The 26,521-nt window shown below is 35.9% G+C and overlaps 1 protein-coding gene across 1 annotated transcript in view; it reads left to right on the forward strand.

Annotated features, from left to right (window-relative positions):
* TMEM87B (transmembrane protein 87B) overlaps positions 1-26,229 on the forward strand; it is a 45,098-nt gene extending 18,869 nt beyond the window's left edge. The window contains exons 11-19 of the mRNA XM_043981093.1: positions 945-1,016; positions 6,089-6,197; positions 6,287-6,345; positions 9,760-9,863; positions 13,703-13,776; positions 15,999-16,072; positions 19,124-19,176; positions 20,921-20,951; positions 21,408-26,229. Of these exons, the coding sequence (XP_043837028.1) occupies positions 945-1,016; positions 6,089-6,197; positions 6,287-6,345; positions 9,760-9,863; positions 13,703-13,776; positions 15,999-16,072; positions 19,124-19,176; positions 20,921-20,951; positions 21,408-21,470 (639 nt within the window). The 3' untranslated portion in view covers positions 21,471-26,229. The remainder of the gene's footprint in view (positions 1-944; positions 1,017-6,088; positions 6,198-6,286; positions 6,346-9,759; positions 9,864-13,702; positions 13,777-15,998; positions 16,073-19,123; positions 19,177-20,920; positions 20,952-21,407) is intronic.
* The last annotated feature ends 292 nt before the right edge of the window (positions 26,230-26,521 follow it).

A 26,521-nucleotide genomic window follows, 5' to 3' on the forward strand; every position in this document is an offset into this window, starting at 1 on the left:
AGAGTTGGTGATGATGGATCAAGTCTGTACTAGTTTGTTAAAAACAAACCTTAAGGAGGGTCTGCAGAGCATTGGAGAGATCCCTTATGGGACATTTATAAGAGGGCAGAGACAGAAATCTCAGAGAACGGGGTGACAGGGATGAAATAATTGCCGTCTGCACCATGAATGACATCATGTTTCTGATGAAATTTTAATTTAAAAAAAGAGGGTATGGTGCATCCAGGGAGTAATCATCCAGTCTATGTAGTATATATGTAATTGTTGTGTTTCTTTCATTTTGCATATTTTATTTATATATAAGCCTCAAAATTTCCAGGCAAGAATACAATAACAGGCTGTCTTTTTACTTGCCAGTTCTATCCAAAGGTGTGTTTGGGGTGCATATTAAAATTTTGACTAAAATGAGAAATTGAGATTACATATATATTTTAATTTATAATGGAAATACTTTCATACATTAGGACAGGGAACTGACTAGTAAAATTGCGAAGAGAATGATTACAAATTTAGAGATCACTGAATGAGCAGATACGTAGTGGAGGGAACTACTAGATTTGGAGACAGAGGGCCCAAGTTCAAATTCTGGCTCTGTTGCTAGATTTGACCTTGGGTAAATCACCTTGTCTTTATTTATGGAGTTCAGTTTCTTCCTCTGGAGGAGTGAGTATGGATTAGGTGATCTCTCTGATCCTTTCCAGCTCTCAAGAAGACTTCTGATAATCATTGTTTTCTTGCCACTGATCTTAGAAAAAAAAGTGAAAATCTTTTAATCTGTCTCTTGTTCTGTGAGGGTTTGATGTGAGACACATTTTACTCCTCCCTCTTGTGTGTGGCCCCCCACCCCCCACCCCTCCTCACTATCCCCTCAGGTTAGAATGATCATTTATGTTGTTCTGTGTCATTATGAAAACTTGTTACAAGTGATTTTTCCTTTTTTTTAGGGTTCTAGACATGTAGCTGTTCTCATTTGTGACATTATTTTAGCAGTCGTTGACTCCATTTTTGCATGGTTCATATCCTTTACTGTGTGTTTGCTTTTTATAAAAATTAAAGAGAGGGGAGAATATTATATCTAATGGTCATGAAGATGAGATTATAATGCCAATTTAGAACTTAGAAGGAATTTCAATGGAGCCAGGCTATTTTTAGCAGCCAAATGTAGTAGAAGGTACAGTGAAGATGATGCTCTGAGAAGGGAGTCAGTGAATAGAAAGATTCAATTTTAGGGATGAGGGGTTTCTGATGTGTAATTTAAGATTCTAAATGTGGATTCTAATCTGTTCCCCCAGTTTTGGGGGAAACTGACTAAAATCACTGATAAAACGAGTTTAGGTTTTTAAGGGTTTATTGGAAAATAGAAAGAAAAAGATTGAGAACAGAATTCCAACAGCCTGGCATTCCTATCTTTCCTCAAATTTCCTGTGAAGTCCTCTGCCGCCGCCACCACCACCAAGTCAGGAACCCAAAAAAGCGCGAGAGCTCTCCGCGCAGGCTCCCTTTCCTCCTTCCTGTCTCCTCCCAGAAAATAGGAGGCTCCTCAAGTTGATTGGCTGGTAGTCTTGATAGACATTACCCATGAGTAAACGTCATTTCCTGACGTCAAGGAAAAGCCACAGTGCCTCTGAGGCATTTTCCTCATGGCAGAGCTTTTCCACAGCAAGTCTCCAGTAGGTGGCATCATTCCAATCATTACACTGACAAAGACATTAACAAGGGAAACTATGTAAATTCCTTACCTGAACAATTTTAGATGTAGAATTATCAAGCAAAAAGATGCTAATATAGCCCTACTTGGAAAAAGAAGGATGTACTACTAGGTTATCATTTGTGGCTCCTTCTTGAGCTCAAACCAATGACTGAACAGTGAAAACTGCCATGAAAAGGAAAGTTGACTTCTATCTCCCCTTTTGCTACAAAGACCTGTGTGATCTTGGACAAGCTAGTGAGCCTTTTTGGGCTTCATTTTCTTTTACCTAAAAAATTAGAGGGTTAGAATAATAGAGGTCTGAAGGTCTTCCCGTTTCTAAAAATTCTGTGATATAATAGTATTGCTAGAATAAATAACTATTTCTGAACATGTATTTATTTCTTCCCATTTGATTTTCTTTAGTGTCTTCTTCCAGTATGAAATTTACATTTACTCATGGTCTTTTTCCAAGTACCTGATAGGGACCCAAACTTATCAATAACTCCTGCCTCTTTTGACTTAAAAAAAAATTCTATTCTTTGAATCATTAATGTTATATTTCTAGATTTCATAAATGGTTCTTGAGTTTTAAGGAATTAGGATAATTAAGAGGTTTTTTTTTTTTTGCTAAAACTTTTGTTTGGATAATCACAGATCTCTACCAAATTTCCCCTGTCTCAGAAAAAAATAAGACTGACTTTTCACTGAGCTTTTAGTGCTTTGTACATTATAAAATTTATGATAAATATGGGCTATTATTATTTTCTTTTATCTAAATTACTGTATTCTTTCTATGATGCCTCATTAAGTCATGGAAGTGCCCTGAGTTTATTAAAGTCTGTGCTAGCAGACAACAGTTTCTATGAGGGGCTATCAGGCTGGAAAGACTGAATATGGGTTCCATGATCCTCTATGTGCCATCCAAGGATTAGTCAGGCACAGTACAGAGAGGCTTGTTCCCAGGTTGTCTGAAGGATGATGGATTCTTGAGTCATAGCAATGTCTGGGAAATCTTTAAATTGGCAAGCTATTGGTAAAGTATATACTTTCATTGGAGCTATGTGTCCTTCAGTGATTGAAGTAAAGAGATGGATAGGCCTATTCATGTAGGATCCAGAGCTGCTTGTATAAAGATGAAGCTGGAGTGAAACTTTCCTAAGTGAAAGATAGTAAATATGTTGCTTTTAAAAAATTATTGCTGTTATTGGTTATTATTTTCATGTTTAATGGCAATCTTTTCAGATGCCAGTGTGATTCAGTATACTACTTTATTTTTACTTTTTCTTTTATCTAAAAATGTTAAATTTTGATGACATTTCACTTTGGCAAAAATATTTTTCAGACAGGTCATTTGATCCCAGGATGCTATGGAATCATAAGCTGGCATAACTTCATTAATTAGAAAAGTTAGCCAGCTTTACATATAGAGGAGAAAAAATGTGAACATTTGTAGTCTTTAAAAACAAAAATCCTTTGCAGATAAATTTTCTTGCTGCTTTGGCTTTACTCAACAAATCTTGAAGTTTTTCATCTTTCCTGAACATAATTTTGTACTAAAATTTATCATCCTTTCACGAAATCTGTCTAGACTTAAAGTAATATACATATACAATATTCAGGACTCTAAAAGATGAGCTAGTTCTTTAGGTGAAATTAGGTAGTAGATTTAAGGGATATTTCATCTGCATGACCTTTTCTTTAGAAAAAATTTACAGGTGTGAATTATAGAAATTAAAAAAAACCTACTTATAAGGTAGTACTAACAGGGAAAGTAATTTTAAATAATTTTGTTAGAAAATTTGGAGCAAAAATTCCAGTAACTACAATTACATTCTGATGTCTTAGACAGGATTACATACTACCTTCATGCAAAGCAAAGATATTCTCCCATTTTTGAAAGCAAGGTATTAAACCTAATTGCTCAAATATCTAATTTGCTCAGATATTTCTTCTAATGAGTATAAAAATGTAAAAAGCCTAATGTGTAAACTTATACAATGGTTATAAAAATAAAGAAATTGTTATGAGAAACATTTGGAAATTAAAATTTTCTTGAATTATTAAATAAGTAGTGGAGACATCCAAACTATGTGTCTGGATTTCTAAAATCCATAATTTCTGATTGGATAGAGAATGCTATTGCCATTGTCAAATATTAAAGTTATACTTTCTCTTCCTGGAAATGAATCTTTTACCATTGTAGAGAGCAAATGAATTGTCTAAATGGCTATGAACTGCAAAGTGAATATTGAATAGTTTACATCCGGAGTTAAGACTAGGGCAGCTAGGTGGCCAGTGGATAGGGCTCTGGGCCTGAAGTTGGGAAGACTCATCTTCCTGAGTTCAAATCTGGCCTCAGATACTCACCCTGTTTGCCTTAGTTCCTCATCTCTAAAGTGAGCTGGAAAAGGAAATGGCAAACCATTCCATTCATGGCAACAACAGTAAAGAGTTAAGACTGCTTGGGAAAAAATGTAACTCAGCGTACCTGAGTTTGAGTTAATTTAACAAATCCAGTTTGTCTAGTAGCTGGGCAGGAAGGAAGAAAAAAATCAGAAAAAGTCAAGTTAATGATTTTAGCATATATATATATATTTGTGACTCCGATTTTTGGCTTTTTTGATTCAGGCAAAAGAATCTGATCTTGTTCCTCTGGCCAGCATCCCTTTGGCTTTGCTTGATTCTGGCTTATGCTGGTGGATATCCTTTTTCTAACTACAGCAAGCATGTTAATATGAGTTATTGCTTTGTCTCTGTTTATTGCACCAGCTTATTCCTCCTTTCACTTGACTTTTGAATAGTGTCTTAAATGTTTCCCAACTACCACAACTGCTTAATGATAAATGCCTTTTCTGCCAGTTTAAATTTGAAATAAATTACTTCTCTTCTTGTATTCTTTGGCCTGTCATACGCCCTTTTAATTCCTGCCTGACCATTTTGATGTGTGTTTGGTCAGCTCTTCCACCATAGGTGTTTAGAAATTCTAAGGTTTGTCAGGGGATGGGATGTGTGGCTTTTATGTAAGTTGGTTGACACATAAAAGCAAAGCTTAATTGATTTGTAGTCTTGCCTTTGAAATATGTTCATCCTTTGAAATATTAAACATTAGTTTTAGGAGTAGAGTGGAATATGAGGTTTTTTGGTTTGTTTTTGAATCTAAATTCACTCCTGTGTGCTTTTATCTCCTAAAATTGTCTGTGGAGGAAACATTTTATTAAAGGTAAATATAGTGTATCCCAAAAGTCTTAGTGCAGTTTTAAGAATCAGCAACTTAATTTGGGACATCCTGTAATTTATATGGTAAGTGAATAGTTCATACATGAAACTACCTAATATAACCTTTTATAAAAGGCCTGGGCTGGGAATTAGAAGACCTGGGTTCAGGGTTCAACTGTATCTTTGATATTTTGAAAGTTACTTTATTTTGCTAGACTTAAGAATTTTTTATGTATATAAGCAGAGATATCATTTGACCAATTTAGGACAGATGAGTGATATGCAGATACACAAATGAGATTTTGAAAAAATCCTATGTAAATGCTAGGTGTCACCATTACATAAATAGTGTTAGGTCTGTTTTGCCCACGGGGCCGTAGTGCTTACAGCATGCTTCCTATAGACGGTTGCATATCTGTCAGTACACCTTGTATTCAGAATCACATGATTTGAGAGTTAGAAGGGAGGGACCTCAGTGGTATTCTGATTTGATCTGTATTTCACATAATATAGTAGGAATCCCCACCATAACATACATGACAAATGGTCATCTGGGCTCTACTGGGAGCTACAAGCACGGGGATCTCATCCCCTCTGAAGGAAGGACATTCCATTTTCAAGCTTTCTAAAAGTGGCTACCTCTGGAGCCATCTTTAGATGGCTTCAAATAGAGACTGGACGGTTGTTTGTTCCAATGAGGATTTCTTTTGTATGTAGTTTGGATTAGATGGTCGCTGAGGGCCCTTCTGTCTCTCAAATCCTGTGATTCTGAACAGGAGCTCTATTCATACAAGTGTGGCACTTGCACCAAATGACTCTACAGAATAAGACAAATTCTGGGTAACAGTTACCTTGCATTTACATAGTGCTTTATTTCTCTTAAGAAAAAGTAGAAACATATCCAAGAACATGGTCATAAACTTTATCCATTTCATATATTTAAGAATGTTCATTTAAAGACAGTGCTGAGTTGTATATTAACATATGAGAAAAGTGGAATTGAGATAGAATTATCAGCTTTAATGGCATTTCCTACATTTTACTTTTTTAAAAACCAGTTTAATATAGTTCTTTAATCTGGAATTATTTTAGAATGGAATAAAAGTAGAAATTTGAATTTTGACTTAGTTATTCTCTTTCTCTACTATTAAAGAATTAACTTTCCTTAGCATGTATATGTACATATTTGTAAGTTTGGCACAAACAATGAAGACCCTAAAACTAAGAAAGAACACAGTGAAATTTTCACTCTACAGACACTTCACAAATACTTTGATTTTTGCTATATTGGGTAAGCTATTTCATTATATTTATTATGCTGGATTATTATTAATTTTTAGCAATGATCATTCTTTTAAAGATAACTTTTCTTTGTTTCAGCTTCTATAGTATTTATGATATGGACAACTAAAAAGTTTAGATTAGCAGAGTGTCAGTCTGTAAGTATAATTATATTTAAGCACAATATTTAATCGCTAATTTATAAATTAATTTTTAAGAATCAGATTTATTTAAATGCATGCATGGCATTAATTTCTTTGCAGAATTGCATTTTAATTTAAGCAGTTTGACCCAAGGCTCTAGTATCTTTTACTTTGAAGCGAGCTACTCAAAAAACATTTCTCACTCTTCCCATCTCAACTCTTATGTCTTCTTTTCATTTTTTTTAAGGGTTGTGATTTCCTTGTGTAATGTAGAATAATATGGAATCTTTTTTCCCCTTCCTCTATATTAAAGTCTCATCTTTATACCATTGGTAAGTGGGAAGCAAGACCTAATTTTGATTGGCTAGTATGCAGCTAGTAGAGTTTTCATCCATCTTGTAAACATTCATTAAATAGTAATGCCTAATTATATTATTCAGAGGAATATGTATATTCTTCATTGGAGCTTTAAAAAGCATGGATCTGTTGGCCAGGGCTTACTAAATCCTTAAGCTTACAATATAAAATGTTTTTAGGTTATATCCAATTCAACAAGTATTTATTAAACACTGTGCTAATTACTGGGGATATGAAGACAACAGAAATTGTTCCTGTGGAAGCTAGGTAGCCTAGTAGATGGAGCACTGGGTCTGGAGTCAGAAAGATCTGAATTCAGACCCTTATTAGAGAGACACTTATTAGCTGTGTGACCCTAGACAAGTCCGTGTCTGAATCAGTTTCCTCAACTATAAAATGAAGATTATAATAGCATCTACCTCTGATGGTGGGATAATCCAGTGAGATAATATTCATAAAGTACTCAGCATAGTTTTGGACATGTGGTAGGAGCTTTATAAATCCTTCCCTCCTCCTTCCCTTTCTCCCACTTTCCCTCCCTCCTCTCCCTCATTCTGCAAGGAGAATGCAACATTATACAGATAATACAACTTGTAGGAACTGTTAAGTAAATTAATTTACTAAGGATTTGTATCTAATCTGAAGAAATTGGGAAGAGCCCTTCAGAAATTCTCTTGCTCTTCTCTTTTAACCATTATTATTATCAGAGCAAGCCGAATCTTTTTGAAATTCTTTCCCTTTTCTCTATAATCCAGGTTTGTATTTTCATTTGAAATTTTGTGGAATTTTAGGGTTATTCCAAAGATTAAAGAATTATTATTACCACTAATGAAAATGATGGCTAGCTTTTATATGTCACTTTAAAATTTGCAAAACACTCTACAAATATTGTCTCATTTGATCCTCACTACAACCCTGGGAAGTCAGTAGTATTATCCTCATGAGGCTGATAGGTTAAGCAATATGCCATGAATCATGTAGTAAATGTGTGTGAGGCTATATTTGAACTCAGGTACTCCTAAGTTCAAGTCCAGAGTTCAACCCACTTCTTCCAAAACAGAGGCTTATATCATTCTTACAACTATAGAAATAAAATGTTAAGTTGCATTATGCTTTACATCTTTTTTCTCCTTTGATCCTCACAACAACCCTGTGCAGTTGGCACTGCTAGTTTTTCTTATTTTCAGTTTATAGATGAGAAAACTGAGGCTCAATTAGGGTAAGTGACTTGCCCAGAGGCACACAACTGCCAGCAAGTAACAGAGCTGGTACTCTGATTACTCTTCTATCCCACACAACTTCTTGCTTAAAGACCTTTAAACATTAAAGCTAGACTACCTGGGGGAAAAAAGGCTTGCATTAGGAATTTTGTATCAAGGATTGAATTTTGATAAATTTTAATGTTAACTTAGATTTAAATTAAATGTATGCATCCCCCAATAATTTAGATCCCTCAGAATTTCTATCCTAGGCCCTTTTTTCTTCACCTTCTGTACCATTTCTTTTGGTGATTTCATCAGCTCCCATGGATTTAATTGCCATCTCTGTGCTGATGATTCTCAGAGGTACCTATCCTACCCCTTTCTTTATGCTGACCTCCAATCTTGCATTACCAAGCATCTTGAATTGAATGTTCAGTAGACATCTTAAACTCACTATGTCCAATTCAGAATTATCTTTTTCCTCTAAACCCTTCCCCATTCCTACCTTCCTTGTTATTATAGAAGGCAGCACCATCCTCCCAGTGCTATAGGAGTCCACTATATAGGAGTCATCTCCTTGTTATCTCTCAACTCCTAGATCCAATTTTTTGGCCAAGGACCTTCATAACCTTTCCAGTCTTCTTACCTTTTCTCTGGGACAGCTAGGTGGTGAAGTGGATAGACAAGAGGCCCCGAAGTTGGAAGGACCTGAGTTCTAATCTCACCTCAGACACTTAACTAGCTATGTGACCATGGGCAAGTCACTTAATCCCAATCACCTTAAACATCCAGGTCCATCTCTAGTTGCCCAGATGGCTCTGGAGGAGAGTGAGTTTGGTGACTTTGCACAGCCCTGCCTCACTTAAATCCATTTCACTGCAAGTCATGACATCACCCTGATATCACGGTCCTCTTCCAGAATGAAGGACAAACAACAACATCATCTTACTCTCTACCACATGCTCTTTGATCTGCTGGTTCCATGAACAAGACCCTCCACACATTTTTTTTTGGTCTGTCTTTCATGCCTGGAATGCTCTCTGCTCCCATCTCTGCCCACTGACTTCCCTGGCTTCCAACTAAAGTCCCATCCTTTACAGGAAGCCTTTCCCAGTCTCTCTCTCTCTCTCTCTCTCTCTTTTTTTTTTTTTGCAGGGCAATGAGGGTTAAGTGACTCGCCCAGGGTCATACAGCTAGTAAGTGTCAGGTGTCTAAGGCCTGACACTCAGGTCCTCCTCAGTCCAGGACTGGTGCTTTATCCAGTTCACCACCTAGCTGCCCCTCTCCCCCCAGTCTCTCTTAATTCTAGTACCTTCCCTCTGTTAATTTTTTTCTATTTATTCTGCATGTAGCTTTTTTATATGTATTTGTTTGCATGTTGTCTTTCCCATTAGATTGTGAGCTCTTTGAGGGCAGACTGTCTTTTTTTTTTTTTGGTGAGGCTATTGGGGTTAAGTGACTTGCCCAGGGTCACACAGCTAATAAGACCTTTGAGGTCTGAGGCTGGATTTGAAGTCAGGTCCTCCTGAATCCAGGGCTGCTGCTCTATCCACCTCACCACCTAGCTGCCCCTGAGGGCAGACTGTCTTTTGCCTCTTTTTTGTATCCCCAGTGCTTAGCATAGTTCTTGGCAGGTAATGGATGCTTAATAAATGTTTATTGATTGATTGATATAAATCCAGTTCATCCATTCACTTTCTCTAGTTCACCTTGGGCAAATCACTCTGGGCTAACATACACTGTAATAGAGAGGACTCTGGGTTTATTCATGTAGCATACAGTGATAACATTAAAATACTAATCACTTTCTTTCATAAGTGAATTAATTTCATAGTGAATTAACTTGCTTGTGTTTTTGAACTTGTTATAGGATTGGATGGAACTCTGGGTTGATGATGCATTTTGGAGATTCCTTTTCTCTCTCATTCTTCTAGTAATAATGTTTTTATGGAGACCATCAGCAAATAATCAAAGGTATTTGTAATATGAGTAACAGTGTATTATGGCCAGATGTTTAACAAAATCATATTCTATATTATAATAGTATGAGGGCCAAAATTTGAGATACTGAGCGTTATTTGGGTGACTCGCCTTAATATTGGGGTCCTGGAAATATGAGGGACCTTTAAGGTTTAAACCTCCCATCTGAACAGCTCTATTTTAGATATTTCTCCCAGGCCAATAAGAAAGGAGCCTCTAAGCTTTAGTTCACAAAAGGATCAGATTTTATTACTTGGGAATTACTAAACAACAAAGGTGAAACTAATTGTAACGATTGGAATGATGCCACCTGCTGGAGACTCACTGTAGAAAAGTTCCACCCATGAAGCGAAGGTCTTTGAGGGCAAGACCAGGAGTCTTCTTTGGAAAAGGAAATGACGTGGGCTAGTGGGAGGAGGAAGGAAGAGACTGGCACTCAGGCTCACTCGCTTTCCTTTGGACTCTGGTGGAGAAGGGAGCTAGAAATGTGCTCTCCCTTTAATAGATAGGAATCTAGGCCTTTCTCTCTCTCTTTTACCAAATTCTTATTCTCCTTAACAAATGCTTAAAAGCCTAACTCTTGCTAAAGCTTATAATTTATTGGCAACCACTCATTAGATATTTTAGACAGTTTAGCTAGAATTTTAGCCCTTAACATAATAAAAATCAAAGATAAGGAAATAGGAAAATGGAAATACAGATGAATATTATTAACTCTAAACTTAACCTATGTAACCCCAGACTGATTTCCAATTTAGCTAGTTCAAAGGAATTTAGGGTTTTCCGTCATTAACTCACCCAACCTGAAAGTTTACAGTTGCTGACCAGAGACAGTAGTCGCCTCAGATAGAGCACAAACAGGTGCTGCCAGCTCCAGGGCCCAAGCAGAAAAACCCAGCGCCAGCTCAAGTACAGGAAGTAGCCCACCTCCCTTCTGGAGTGTTCAATGTCCCCTCCCCCAAAAGGGGAGGTCCTTCAAAAAGCTGCCTTCTTAACCTTGGGGTGGGCCAGGTGTGGCCCCTCCCAGATGAGTTAGCTAAAAACGGCAATATTAATCTTTACCACAAATAATTTTTACCACAATAGAAAAAAAAGATGTATTTGCTTTCAGAAAATTAACTTTTATTATCATTTCAGTCACTTTATCATTTTGATTCCTTCTTACCAAAAGGGGTTTATTCATTTCCCCAAAACCTAAAGCTACATTATACTACTGGCAGCAGTCTGAAGCTACTGTGTATCAACACTGAAGAGAAACTGATAAAAAATATTTTTTATGAGGAAAAAAAATTAAAGCAATACAGAACAGCAAACATTTTAGACCTTTTTTGTCTTTAACATTTTGTTATCTTATTTGTATTGGTATCTTTTGTTTTGAACATCACATTTGTTTTTTTTTTTAAAGTTGTTTTTTCATTTAACAAGCATTTATTTTCTTTCCCTTCCATCAACCCCCAATTTAAAAGAAAAACAAACCTTTGAAACCAGTATACACAGTCCAACAAAACAAACTGCCACAATGCCCATGACCAAAACTATGTCTCATTCTGCATTCTACTTTTAGGCTTTTTAAATTAAATTTTTTTAATTAACAAGCTTTTATTTTCTCTTTCTCCCACCACCTTTTTCCTCCACCCCCACTGAAAAAAAGAAAAAATAAAACCCTTGAAAGAAATCCAGCAAAAACAAATTTGTAAATTGGCTGTGTCCAAAAATGCATGCCTCGTTCAGCATTTGAATCAATTTACCACTTTGTCAGGAGTTGGGTTGCATTCTTCATTATCTGTCTTCTGGAATAGTGGTTAGTCATTGTGTTGATCATAGTTAAGTCTTTAAAAGTTTGTTTTCTTTTAGAATATTGTTATTGTATATGTTGTTCTAGGTTCTGTTTACTTCATTCTGCTTCAGTTAATAGAGGTTTTCTCAATTTTCTCTAAAACTACACCTCTTCAGTTTTTTACAGCACCATACAATTGTAATCACATACCATAATTTGTTCAGCTGTTCCCCAATTGATAGTCACTTTATTAGTTTCTAGTTCTTTAGCACAACAAAAAGAGCTGTTATAAATAATATTTGTGGGTCCTTTCTTTGGCCTTTTTTAGGGCATAGGCCGCTGAGTCAAAAGGTAATCCCCTTTAATGACTTTAGGACATAGTTCCAAATTGCTTTTTAAAATGGTTAGACCACTTCACAGCTCTACAAACAGTGCATTAAAAATGTATCTTTGTGGAGCAGCTAGCTGTCAGATGAAGCACTGGCCCTGGATTCAGGAGTGTGACCTCAGACACTTGACATTAGTTGTATGACTTAACCCTCAGTGTCTCACCCAAAATCCCCCCCAAAAAAACCAAAAAGCAAACAAAAATGTTTCTGTGATCCCACAGGCATTTCCTTCCTAACATTTGTCATTTTTCTTTTTTTTTTTTTTTCAAACTATGCCAGTCTCATGAGTAAGAGGTAGAACCTTAGAGTGAATTTGCATTTAGCTATTTGGAGCATTTTTTTCATATGGTTATAGATCGCTTGGATATTACAAACTGCTTGTTCATATGCATGGACCATTTATCTATTAATAAATTTATCAGTCTTATTTCTACAATTTTGAATCAGTTTAGAGGAACTTTTTAAAGAAACAAATGCCCAAGATAAAATTTTTGTATCTTTCCACCAATCTTTTAACTGTTTTTACTAACTTCACTTTTCTTACCACATGCTATCTTGATTTTCTAATACTGAAACTTAGAAATGTTGATTTACCATGAGTCAGACTCTTGTGGGTAGGTTTGTCCTTTACTTCTAGATCTGAGTCAATTCAATGTCTTCCATGTGGAAGGCACTTTGAGTTGTTACCGAAGCACCCTGTCCTGCTTCGCTCCTAGCTATAACTGTTGTTTCAGCTGTGAAGGATCTAGTTATTGTGCCCAGGCTACTCGACCTAATTAAAGGGAGGTAGCATGTGTAAGAGAAAGACCACTGGACTCTGAGTTGCAGGAGGCCTCGGTTCTAGTCTGCCCTGCAATTAACTTACTGGGTTATGTTTGGTAAGTTATCACATCACCTCTTTTGGTTTCAGTTTTCCCATCCATGAAGTAAGGCAGTTACATTGGATGATCTTTGAGGTCTTTTACAGGTCTAACATTTTTTTCCTTCCATGGAAGGTCTTAGTTTGCTTTCGTATTATTTCTTCTTGCCTAGAAAGGTTAATACTCTTAACTCTAGCACCAGAGTTCAAAATTTTCTGCTTCTCCTACATGACAGAAGCAGGTTGAGAAAGGAGGAGTTATGCAGCTTAATATGACAGACCTCATAAAACTTTTTTTTTCCTAGTTTAAAAGTGATGCTTTTTAGGGGCAGCTAGGTGGCGCAGTGGATAGAGCACCGGCCCTGGAGTCAGGAGTACCTGAGTTCAAATACGGCCTCAGACACTTAACACTTACTAGCTGTGTGACCTTGGGCAAGTCACTTAACCCCAATTGCCTCACTAAAAAAAAAAAAAAAAAGGTGATGCTTTTTCACTATCATTTCCTGGTCATTCTCTTTCCAAAATACCAGAAATCTTGTAGTCCAGCACCTGATTTCTTAAATCAACAAACTAATTTCCACTTCCTCTTCATTCATCTGTGTGAGCAGTGTCTGGATAAATGTGTACAAGATGGTACTTTCTAACAGCTTTTTAGGTCATTCTAATATTTTAGGTTGGTTGTTGTTTTTCACTTCTTAAAGGGCTGTTGTCTTTTATGGTGAGAACATTTTGAACAAGAAAGTATTTTGAATAGATTTAAACTAGTAAGAGCGCAAGACTCAAATTGTTCTTTCCTCTTTTTGTGTAGATATGCCTTTACACCCTTAATAGATGATTCAGATGATGAAATTGAAGAATTCACAGTAGTGTCTGAAAATTTAGGTAAGTTTATTAGTTTTGTGGTCTTTTAAGATACTTATTAATCAGATCAATTGATATATCTTAGTCTATAAAGCAAAGCTTGAGGCTTTTATTTTTAAAAAGGTAGTCTAAGCAAAGTACCCTATGTATTAAAGAATATCAGACACCACACAACTGTCTTAGATATGCTTTATGGAGGGGTGTGGGGTTGGAATTGAATATATCTAACCTAGGTAGCATACATATATGAGATTGGTCTTATTGCAATTGAAACTTTTATACATGTTTGTATTCTAGGATTTAAATTTTGTCCAGAGTGTTTCTCTAGATTGATGGGACTTTTTCAGAGGCTCCCAACAGCATTTATTAACCTCTGGATTAGCCATAGTATTGTACAGATCACTCACAGTGACTTGAGTCTTTTTCTTTCTAAGTCTTATTCCTTAAAACTTTTCATTGTGATTTATTTCTTGGGCATCTTCCTTCTCTGTACTACTTTAATTCCTAGTAACCACCAAAATAAAGTTAATTTCTGCTTCCTTGTATTTACGGATTTTGCTGCTTTTGCCAGTCATTGTTTGAAAGTTTTTCTTAGAATTTACTCTTTAGCTTCTTCTGTTCCAGCTCTTATTAAATCACTGACTTCAGTAGTTTAGAGGAAGTACAATTGGAAAAGCAATGTAATTTTCTCCTTTTTTCATTTTGGTCCTAGTACCCTTAATTTGGTTTGTCTTTGCTTTTTTTTTTCCCCTGGTAGATATTCTTATTCATTTCTCTATATGTTCTATCTTCATTTTACCCTATGGATGTCTAAAAATATTGTGAAAAATATAGTTTAATCAATCTAATATGGTAGGTCTCAACACCTTGTAGTTATATATTATAGTCAAGGAGAATGTGGGCAATATTGAAGTAAGAACAAGGTTCATCTGTAGTGTTCTGATATTCCTCATTCCTTTCACCTCACATCTTCCCTCTAAACACCCAGAACAACAAACACTCCTTTGTTTCCCTTTCTTTGCTGTAACTCAGGCGTAATATTGATTGTGTTAAATAATTCACACTAAGGTATCAGAGTCTTAATATGCTATCTACTTGGGGCTCCTTTTTTTTTTTTAAATGTTTTATTGATGCTTCTTGTTTAAACTTTCCAGTACCTACTATCCCACCTCCTCTTGTAACAGAAAAAAGAATTACAGAAGAATAATCACATTTGATAGCTTCTACACATCCTATACTTATAGTCCACTAACTCTCTATCAAGAAGAGTGTCTCATCATTTGTTGTTGAATTTAAGATATTTGTATTTTAAGAGCTGTTTAACTCAATGGAATGGAACCCTGAGGAGTGGGGTTTCAGGAAGATAGACTGTGATACAGCATAGCTTAGCCTTTACTATGTGTAAATACCATTTATAGCATCTTGGTTTATAATCTCTGTGTAGATCAGTGCCTGTTCGTGAATGTAAGATTCCTATCCAAGTCATTTCAGTTCAACTTATATTTATTACATGTAACTTGGTGTCCCTATTAGGTACAAGGCCTTGTGCCAGATTCTGGGGACAGGAAGACCCAAAACAATAATGTTCTGAAGAAGTTTTTAATAATTCATGCTGGTTTTCTACCTCCCACATGCACCAAGCCTAAGTACCTATGTTTCACCTAACAAAAAAGTTTAGAATGTACCTATAGAAATTTGTTTTGATTCTTGTATCATGCTCAGAATGCTGTGGGTGTTGTTGTTTCTTTTTGTTTTATTAAAATAAAAATCTATAGTTCTATTTAAACTTTAGATTATTGGAGATTGTTGTGTAGAGAGGGCTCATGAAAAAGGCAGTTAAATTTTTTCTCCAGTCAATGATTCAAATGAGCAACTTGGGAAACTTGTGTTTACCAAAAGATGCAATGAAGATTACTAAAGGAAACCAAACATATTATTCTACCAGTAATACAGTATTAGAGAAACATCTAAAACTAGTTCACATGTGGTCAATTAAAAACTTTTGCTACCTTATGTAATGTTTAGCCCTGTAATGGAGATCCAAGACCTCAGGGATTTATTAGTGTCATCATAGGCTAACTGAAATAGTTTAGGGAGAAAATATGATTCTTTGAAACAAGTGTGTGATGAGTGTCTCTGTGTGTGTGTTTGTATCTTTCAATTTCCTTTTCAAAATTAGATATGTGGCTTCAAAAAAGGCTTTTTCTTTGAAGAATTTTATATGTAGTTTTTCTTCATTACAGCTGAAGGCATAAAGCTAAGAGCTTCAAAAACTGTTTCCAATGGAACAGCTGGACCTGCTTCTTCTAATAGTGTTGTAAGTATAATTTTTAAAAAAAAGAAAGAAACTGGTGGGAGTATTCTAGTATTTGTTAGAATGCAAATGCATGTCCCTTTCACTCTATAGAAGTTACTTAAAATTGGTGGGGGTGAGGGCATGGGTGTGTATTTGCAGAAATAAGGAGAGAAAATAACCAGGATATTTTTTTTAGGATATAGAAGATGTTGCATATAATATGTAATCATTTGAGATTTTTAAGCAGAGATTGAAAAATTCTGAGCATTTAAAAATGTGTGATTACCTAAGATTTTTGAAGTTAGCCAAGAATGATGTCTTACATTAGGGAAGATGTTATCAGCCTTGTGTCAATATCATTATTACAATATAAATGTCTTTAGGTAGCAGATAGGGAGCTCAGTGGATACAGTGCTGAATCTGGAGACCTGAATTCAAATCTAGCCTCAGACACTTACTGGCAGAGTGACTTTGGATAGGTCACTTGGCTGTTGTTTGCCTTAGATTCCTCAACTGAAAAAAAAAAAGAAAAAAGGGGGGCATCTAGGTGGCACAGTGCATAGAGCACCAGCCCTGGATTCAGAAGGACCTGAGTTCAAATCTAGCCTCAGACACTTGATACTTACTAGCTGTGTGACCCTGGGCAAGTCACTTAACCCTAATTGCCTCTCCCCCCCCCCCCAATAGATTCCTCAACTGTAAATGAAGATAATAGTAGCATCTTCTTCCCAGGGAATATTGTGAAGATTAAATGAGATAACAATTATAAAGCACTAAACACAGTGTCTGGTGCATAGTAGGCACCATGTAAATACTAGCTATTGATAGTGACTATTATCATCATTATTATTTGTAGAAATTTACTTCAGAGTTTACTCTCAATTTAGGTTGGAGATGAAATGAAGGACAATTATGTTTTTATGTTAATAACTTCATAGTAATTGGAATCCATCCAATATAATTACCTGGCAAAGGCTCATCACAGAAGATTGGGTACTAGTACTAGGTAATTAATTGTGACAAGGGGGTTAGGGGGAGCAGAACACTCATGAAAACAGCTTATTAAATAAAGGGTTCTCATCAGCACAGTTGGAGAAAGTATTCATACTGACAAAATCACAGATCTTTTGAAGTATTAGACTAATCTATTTTTAGAAAACGTTTCTCAGTTTATTTCAAAGCACTAGGTACTTAAAAGTATCATAAGAGAATATCTTTCTTGTCTTGAATTGTAGAGCCTATGCTTAACTGTCAAAATAGATCTAAAGCAGGCCAATATTAGGTTTTGTCTTCTGATTGGTAGATCATACTTTGGGCTCATTAAATTAGAAGTCTTCTCAAATATTTAAGTTCCTTCCCGCCCCCCCCCCCCTTTGCTACTTTTAAGCATAGCTTCTCTCTCTCTTTTTTAATAGCTTCTCTATTTTAATGAGATATCATAAGGTAGCTTTAGTGAGATGGGAGCCCATTACCTCTTGAGGTAGCACATAGTACTTTCAAATAGTTCTAATTATTGGGAGACTTTTCCTTGCTCCAGGTTTATATCTATCTCATTGCCACTTCTACCCCTTGCTCCTAGTTCTCCCTAGGGGCAAGCAAAAAGTCTAATCTCTCTGACAGCTATCTAGTTCTCCTAAATCTTCTCTGGAATCTAAACACCTATAATTCTCTTCCTCATATATTATGACCTCAAGTTCCTTCACTGTCCCCTGGATATTTTCTGGTTGGTCAATATCCTTCCTAACCTGTGGCATCTAAAACTGAACACTATTCTTGATATATGTTGTGACCGGGTCAGAGAGTTGTCACCTCCTTAGTCCAGAATTTTAGCTCTCTTAATGTGGCACTAAATTCAGTAGCCTTTTTGGTTCCCTTAACTTGTATTTAACTTGCATACTACTATGCCTCCATATTTCTTTAGAAATTAAGTTTATTTTTATAAAATGAAGATCTACTTTCTCTCTTTTTCACCTCCACTCTTAACATCTGTTGAAAAAGCAAGAAAAGCAAAACCACTATTCTAAACATGTATCATCAAGAAAACAAATTCCCAAATTGACCATGTCCAGAAGAACATATCTCACTCTGTACCGAGTCCATTACCTCTCCATCAGGATGTAGGCAGCATGTTTCAACATGAGACTTCTCAAATTTGTTGGGCATTGCACTAATCAGAGTTCCTAAGTCTATGAGATACAATGTTGTTACAGTATTAAAATCAGTTATAATTTTGTTATTGTTGTATAAATTGTTCTCCTGGTTCTGCTCAACTCACTCTGCATTGGTTCATACAAGTCTTCCCAGATTTCTATCTATGGGTCATTTTCCCCTTTCTTTGATCTCTTTAAACCTCAATATTTTTTTCAGACAAACTATCTAGCTGTGTTTACTTGTACAATTTTTTTGAATTGTAAGTGCAAGACTCCATACTTATATTAATTTCACATTTCTAGATTTAGTTTATTGTTGTACCTTGTTGAGATTTGGAGGGGTATAGTTCTTTCATCCAGTATATTAAAGGTCTTTCCCAACTTCATGTCATGGCAAATTTGATGAGCATTCCATTCATATCTATCATTTTAAAGTCCAAATACCTGTCAGACTATGGACAGCATTTCTTTGCTAATCTCTTTTGGTCTTAAGGTTCTCATTGCTTCATTTCTCCAGTAAATTCTTCCATATAGGTCCCTTTGTTTATTGCTCCACTTGGTGGGTGATGAAACTCATTCAGGCAAGTCAAGAATTTATCAGATGCTCTACATTTAGCAGACATCCCTAGTAGATAGCCAGATAGTTAAAACCTTCCATTCTCAAACATCTTGCCTGATAGTTACAACCTCACATTATTATGTATCTTGTCTCTGTACTAGCCTTGCCATGTATGTTGGGCATCATAATAAAGGTCTTTTAAACCAAACAGTTGCTGAATATAATACAGGATTAAACTTTGAAGTTTAAAAGAGTACCTTACCAAAAGGGTTTAGGTAAAGGCATTGTGTATGATATGCTCTGTGAAGATCAAGTGTTTGACCTGCTACTGAGAAATAGTATTTAGTAATCTTCTCTTTTCAGGATGAAGATTTGAAGTGGGTAGAAGAAAATATTCCTTCTTCATTCACAGACGTGTAAATATCCTCTGTTGTTGCGCTTATGACGGTTTAAAGGAATTGGTTATCAGATTTTTCATCCTGTGATTCTCTCCCTGGGTCTCATAATCCTTCATGTGTCCTGTTTATTATAGTAATAGTCCCTTCTTGAATGACAAAACTCAAATATTTTGATAGGAGCCCCCATTAATGAATTGAATTTATTAGAGGTTTCCTTTAAGACACTCCAGAGCTCAGAGGTCATTCTGGTCCAGTCCTTCCTAGCCATTCATTGATTTTATAAAAATTTAAAAGTAGACTAGGATCTCAGCAATTTCTGCTATGTCTAAGTTATTTGAATTTATTTTTGAGGCCAGAAGGAAAGCAACATGAAAGCCAGAATGATTTTTTTTAAATTTAAAAGTATTTTATTATTTTCCAGTTACATGTAAAGATAGTTTTCAACATTTGTTTTTGTAAGATTTTGAGTTCCAAATTTTTCTCCTTCCTTTCCCCCTCCCCAAGACAGCAATCTGATAATAGGTTATGTATGTACAATTACAATAAACATTTCCACATTAGTCATGTTGCAAAAGAAGAATCCGAACAAGAGGGAAAATACCTCAAGAAAGGAAAGAAAAATTTTTTAAAGTGAAAATAGTATGTTTCCATCTGCATTCAGATTCCATAGTTCTTCCTCTGAATGTGGAGAGCATTTTCCATTGTGAGTCCTTTGGTATTGTCTTGGATCATTGTATTGCTGAGAAGAGCTAAGTCTATACAATTGATCATTGCATAATGTAAGCCAGAATGATTCTTGAAATGCTTGGGGTCTTGTTTTGGCCAGTTGTAAGAGAGTCATAGGAAAATAGTAGAGAATTGTAACGAAGCTGTCGAAATGTAAGCAGGATTGGTTTTTGTGGTGATGATAAAAGGGACCAGGGCAGCAAAGGTAATGGTTGCGGGAACTCTCCAGGTCCAAGCAATTCATGACATCTCTTTATAGCACCAGTAGAATGCCCCAATATTGTGCTAGTGTCTGTGGTGGTGCTGTGGCAAAAAGAAGGTACCTGGCCCTTTTTTCCTCCTCTAAAGGCTTCTTATAACATTGCACATCACTTTGTTCTTATTCCCCTTTGACTTAACAGAAATCGTCATACCAGTACTTCTACCTTTACATACAGATTTTTCCTGGAAAAATTCAAAAGTTTTTCAGTATAAGCCAAGGGTGGTGATACACTACCATCCAGGTTTCCTCCTGTCCCCCTAAATACAATTTCATTCACACATTCTTTACTATTGGTTTATTATAATCAAATGAAATACTACTTGAAGGATGATAGAAATATACGTGCTACTATATTAGTCCTTTTCAGCTTCCATACTAGAGTGAAAACATCATAATGGAGTAATGTGGTTTTCAGCATTAACTAAATGATCGTGTAGATTAATTTTTACTTCATTCATCTTAGATTTTGCTCTCAAGTTGAGCCTTAGGCTTACGGTAGTCCAACATGTACCTGAAGCATGAATCTTCTCTATGACATCTCCATATTCCTCTATTTGAAGACCTCTAGTCCCCAGGAAATCACTAACTGAAAACACAGAACATTCCACTTTTAGGTAGCTCTGAGGTTAGGAAGCTGACCCTTTGTTTAACTAAAATAAGCCTCTCAAGCCTCTGGGATGAAGCAGAGAGTCTTTTCTCCCTTCCCTAATTAGGGTCTAGGAGTGTCCTGATTTATAATCATATTGTGATTCTAATCTTTTTCTCTTGTTTCAGAGCTCTTCCAGTGTTAGTGGACTCAGATGAGGTAACTATAGTTCTGCATATAGTTAAATCTGTTTTTCTGCATCTAGAGCTGCCATGTGCGTACACAGTCTGAACTGTAGAAAGGAAAATTAGAGAAATTTTGAAAATGCAAATGGAATGACAGCCAAGACCCTTAGAAGATGAATTCTGATCAAAATTAAAGGAATTTAATGTAACAGGTTCAAGGATTTGATCATGGTTACATGGTTACTATAGTTTCTTAGTGAATATACTGCTCTTAACCTCTTCAGTAGGGAAAAAAAATTCCTAAAGTTCTTCGAAATTTTCTGATAATGTCTTATAAATTATCGAAGTGCGAGAACTGTATGGTTTTGTAAAGCAGTATGTCTATTAGCCAACTGGATGCTTTATCTGTCATGGAATTTCAGAGGTTGAATTTGGATAGGGTTCTCTAAGCAATGTATAACTATTGACATGTACTTTCTTTCTCATTCAGGAAATAATGATGACCAAATATGAAATGGCAGAAAGGATGTTATCTTCAGAAAAGATAATGTGATCCAGGGGGGCAGCTAGATGGCACAGTGGATAAAGCACTGGTCCTGGATTCAGGAGGACCTGAGTTCGAATGTGACCTCAGACACTTGACACTTACTAGCTGTGTGACCCTGGGCAAATCACTTAACCCTCATTGCCCCACAAAAAAAAAGAAAAGAAAAGAAAAGAAAAAAAGATAATATGATCAGAGCCTGTATAAATGAAGCCTAGTTAATGGCAATGACTGATTGTCACTCAAGCTCTAAGAAACCTTCACCAGCTATGCATATGTGTTTATATGTATTGTTAATGTTGGTATATGGCCTTTTTGTTTAGCATACATGATACTCCCATCTCTTGCTTCTGTGCTGTGCCATTGAGCTGTGCCCCACACCTAGAATGCATGCCCTCCTCCAGTCATCTCCACCTCTTACACTACCTGGATTTCTTCAAGACTCAGCTCAAGCACCAACTGCTACAAAAAACCTTTCCTGGTCATCTCTCCCACCCAGCTATGAGTGCCTTTCCCCTAAATTACTGGCGCGCTCTCTCTCTCTCTCTCTCTCTCTCTCTCTCTCTCTCTCTCTCTCTCGTGTGTGTGTGTGTGTGTGTGTGTGTGTGTGTGTGTGTGTGTGTACTGATATATGTGTTTCCTCTGATAGAATGTAAACTCTTTGAGGGCAGGGACTGTTAACTTTTTTATCTTCAAATCCATAGCGCCTAACAAAGTGCCTGGCACATATGAGGCGCTTAATAAGTGCTCGTTGACTGATTGGGGTGGGGTGTGTTATGTTATCATGGAAGATAGACATATTAATGTGAAATGCTCTGGTATTGGGAAGGAATTTATAATATTTTTAAAGGTGGCTCTGGAATGTTGTATTAAGTGTCAGTTAGCCTGCTCTAGTTCTGGGAGCAATTTAAAGTATTACATGCAAGAAGTGCATAAAATATGCCTTTGCCTAGTGGATATTATGTATGCACTGTTTTGAAACTCTTTTCTTTGAAGTAAAAGTTTGGAATTCCAAGATAGCTATTTATTTTTTTAACTTTCATACAAACACCCCTATTGTTCTCTGACTGTACTTTTAGAAAGAATGTGAGGCTTCTGTGGTGTTGCACAACCATATTTTGTTCTTTTGGGTTTATACTTTATTATTTAATATTTTTCATTTTTATATATAAAAATGATTTTATGTTTAGTAAAATATGGATAAAGTTAAAGTGCAAGTATATTTATATTTCTTGATTTTGCTCTTTTGTTTAAAACAAAAGATACTCGGGGGCAGCTAGGTGGCGCAGTGGATAAAACACTTGCCCTGGATTCAGGAGGACCTGAGTTCAAATTTGATCTCAGACACTTGACACTTACTAGCTGTGTGACCCTAGACAAGTCACTTAACCGTCATTGGCCCGCAAAAAACAAACAAACAAAAAAAAGAAAACCAAAAGATAGATACTCTCTAAGTATTTTTATAAGCATAAAAACACTTAGCTCAGTTTTCTTTAAGTTTGGGGATGGTACAAACTTTATTCCATCTCTGGTGTGAAGAGATGGAGATCTTCTCTCCATGGAGTGAGTCATGCCATCCCAGAAGATCTTTCAGCTACTGTTGTTATTATGTAAATTAGCATGTGGAAAATTCTGACTAAGGTGAGAGTAAAGAGCCCTAGACAGCCAAGTTACTCAGATGCAGAACTCAGGAAGCAAGGAGGCTGGATGGCCACTTGAAACACCTTCTATTGTGTTTGAGGGAGAGATCTAGCATACCACTGTGGCTTTCTAACATCCAGCTAGTCCATCCTGTAGAGAAGATAATCAGGCTTACTATATACTTGAGTTCCTAAGGAAAGAGCAACCTCATTCTGTCCATAACCTTGACACGTTTTCCGTTTAGACAAATATTGTGACATTCTATGGCTGAGTTTATCATTGTTAACTCTCTAAGTGTTAAAGTCTTCTTACTCCATCCTCAGCATTTTTGTGTGATATCAAGTTTTATGTTATATATTTATAATTTGACATTCTAACGCATAATTTCACACTTTTAATTTTAATATCTTTTTGTGAAATATAAAATGTCCTAAACATTAAGATGAAGTGAGTAGGGGCAACTAGGTGGCGCAGTGGATAAAGCACCGGCCCTGGAGTCAGGAGTACCTGAGTTCAAATCCGGCCTCAGACACAACACTTACTAGCTGTGTGACCCTGGGCAAGTCACTTGACCCCAATTGCCTCACTAAAAAAAGAAGAAAAAAAAAGATGAAGTGAGTATATACTATGGTGAAAATGTGAATTATCTGCAAATGCTGATAAAGCTGCTCTCATAGCCAAAGAAGGAGAAGGCTTTAACTGACATTTAGAATGAAAGTATTATAACCTGAACTGTTTATCTTTTGAAGGTGTTCTATTGACTTGGTGAGTTTAGGAGTTACTTAAGAAAATACAGGTAAAATAGCTTTAAAAATTTTAAATACTTGCAGGTATTTCTGGAATTTTGTGGGAAGATGAAAAATTTACTTTTCCTTTCAATAATTCCCTTAAGTCCTTTTATTTAGTACTTTTAAGCATGTTTATAGGGAGAATTAATTGTTATGTTTGTGATCTGTATCTATTGAGTAATATATCTTGAAATCATTGACCTCTCATATTCAGCAGTTTTTTTTAAAAAAACAAGCTTTTTGAAAAGGAAAGATCTTCATTTGAATATAGGCAAATATCTCAAATACCCCTAAAAGCATTGGTTTTGGAGGTATGCCATTGTGTTGGGATGTAGATATTGGAATGAAAAGGTAACAGAATGTGACCTTTCCTTCTTTTCCTTTCCCCCACACATAGGACAGATTTGTCCATCACAAAAATGACTCCTTTATAAATGGGTTAGATTCAAGTGTTTAGATTAAGCACAATTGGACATGCATAGGACAGAAATGCTTGTCACAAAAATTACTCTTATTCAAAGTGATGTTTGTCCATGTATGCCTCATTGTCTTCTGGGTGCAGTTGTGTTTTGCAGAATTGAGATGATTTTCTCTTTCTGGTTCCTAGCACTTTACATTTAACACCTTTCAGTCCTGGAGGATGGAGGTGGAATGGAAATAGCACTGTCCATTGTAGTACCCTAGTGGGATTTGGAAATGCAGCATTCTGGGCTACCTGGCTGCAATAGCTATAGAGTGGTGGTAGTGATAATGGTGGTTGTGAATAATAGGGAAAACTACCTCTAAAGCAACCTGACCTCTTTCACTCCTTAATGTTTGTAAGAATACCTACTTTTCCTTTTGTAATAAAAAATCATTAAAGAAATTTCTGACTCAAAAACTTTTTTCCCCCACTCTCAGAGAAAGAAGTGTATCTCTCTTCCCTGTCCCCTCCATTGGCATGTAATTTTAGATGCATAATATGAGAGTTTATATTTTTAAGGAGATGGTGCTGGTTTGTGAAGCAATAGCAAATACTCATAATTCTTTTCCTAAGTTTGTTGTAAGATTTGTGACATAGACTTCTGCATTTATGATCCTCATTGTAATGAATGGGGCTCCTAAGTAGCCTCATACTTATTTATAAGGCTTCATAGCTCTCACATTGAAAGTTAGGTGGAGTGAGGACTCTAGGTTATAGCTTATAGTGAAGCAATTTGAGGACAGACTATGTGTCAGGTCATTGTAAATGTTAGGGCTATTGATAACTGTTTGAATTTCTGTTGCCTATGGCTGTTTCAGCCTGTGCCTTATGGGATAGGATAGAACCTTCTTTTAAACTCCCAAAATTGCACTTTTTGATCAGGTGAAAGGAGATAACTTAATATTCAAGAAGTCTGTTGATCTATATAACTGCCTATTAAAGAGAGACTCTGAGGAAGAATAATATGGAATCTTGCATGTTGTCCTATATGACTGCCTCTTTCCATATAAGGCATTTAAAACTATATTGGATTTTATTAAATGTACATCTTTTTCTTCTATCTTTCCATTGCTTTGAGTTAGTCATGAATAAGTTCTTTAAAGAGCATAATGTTCACTTATTTCATCCAAAACCCTAACAAACATGACTTTTGTATTATAAGACTGGTGGACAGAATCTTCTAAGACTCTTATTATTAGTGCATATAGCTTTTAAAGCATATAGCCTCATAGGGACCCAGAATATTTCTTTTATAATACAAAAAGTTGTTGCTGATTGGTGTCTAATATTTGCTGTATCCTTGTACCACTGTAATGTCAAGACCTTGTGTATAAATATGTATATGAGGTTTATAATTTTATACTCTATCCTGAAGGAATTTTGGACTGTTGTGCCAGATTACAGCTGACTGTATAGTTGGAGAATGTTATATACTAGATTATTAAGTTAATACTTCTGGTTCCTTTGTGTAATCCAGACCAACCAAGTAGCAATAGAAAACACAGTAAGCCTTAAATTAAGGAGTTAATTTAGTCACTTTGGTTAAAGTTCTAAAAATATCAAATGTACATGTATAGTAAAAGGAGTATTTTTTTTAAGGGAATGTTTTTAAACATACTGCATTGGGTTGGTGCGGCTTTCTAAAATTAGGGGAAATTCATTTGAGAATGAAGTCAAGTATGTGATGACATTTAATATTATGCTATCTTTGTAATTAAAGGGTGAATGATGTACTCATTGAAAGTTTGATTTGGGAACAATTTGTTCTGAACATGGAAACAACTGTTGGAAGGATTTTCATTACTTGAAAAATTGATGTATACTGTGCCTTAATGTTTGTTCTGACTTTTAATAAAATCATTTCTGAAATTGTGAATTATCTACTCCTTGCAAAACTATCAAGAGTAGAGTAAGGAATAGGTTTATCATCTCTGGTAAGAAAGCAATAAACCATTAGTGAATTGGAGTACTAGTCATGCCAGGGTTCCATCAGAAAGGCACAACCTGTCAGTACCTCAATTTCCCTGTTAGTATCATTCCTTACAGTGGGGATGAAAACAAAACAAAAAGTCCTTTGAGTTCCTGTGTTCTAAAATATATAGCAGATTTTCATGGTATAAAAAGGCATAATGGGGGCAGCTAGGTGGCGCAGTGGATAAAGCACTGGC

This window comes from Dromiciops gliroides, chromosome 2 (assembly GCF_019393635.1).
Source record: "Dromiciops gliroides isolate mDroGli1 chromosome 2, mDroGli1.pri, whole genome shotgun sequence".
NCBI lineage: Eukaryota > Metazoa > Chordata > Mammalia > Microbiotheria > Microbiotheriidae > Dromiciops > Dromiciops gliroides.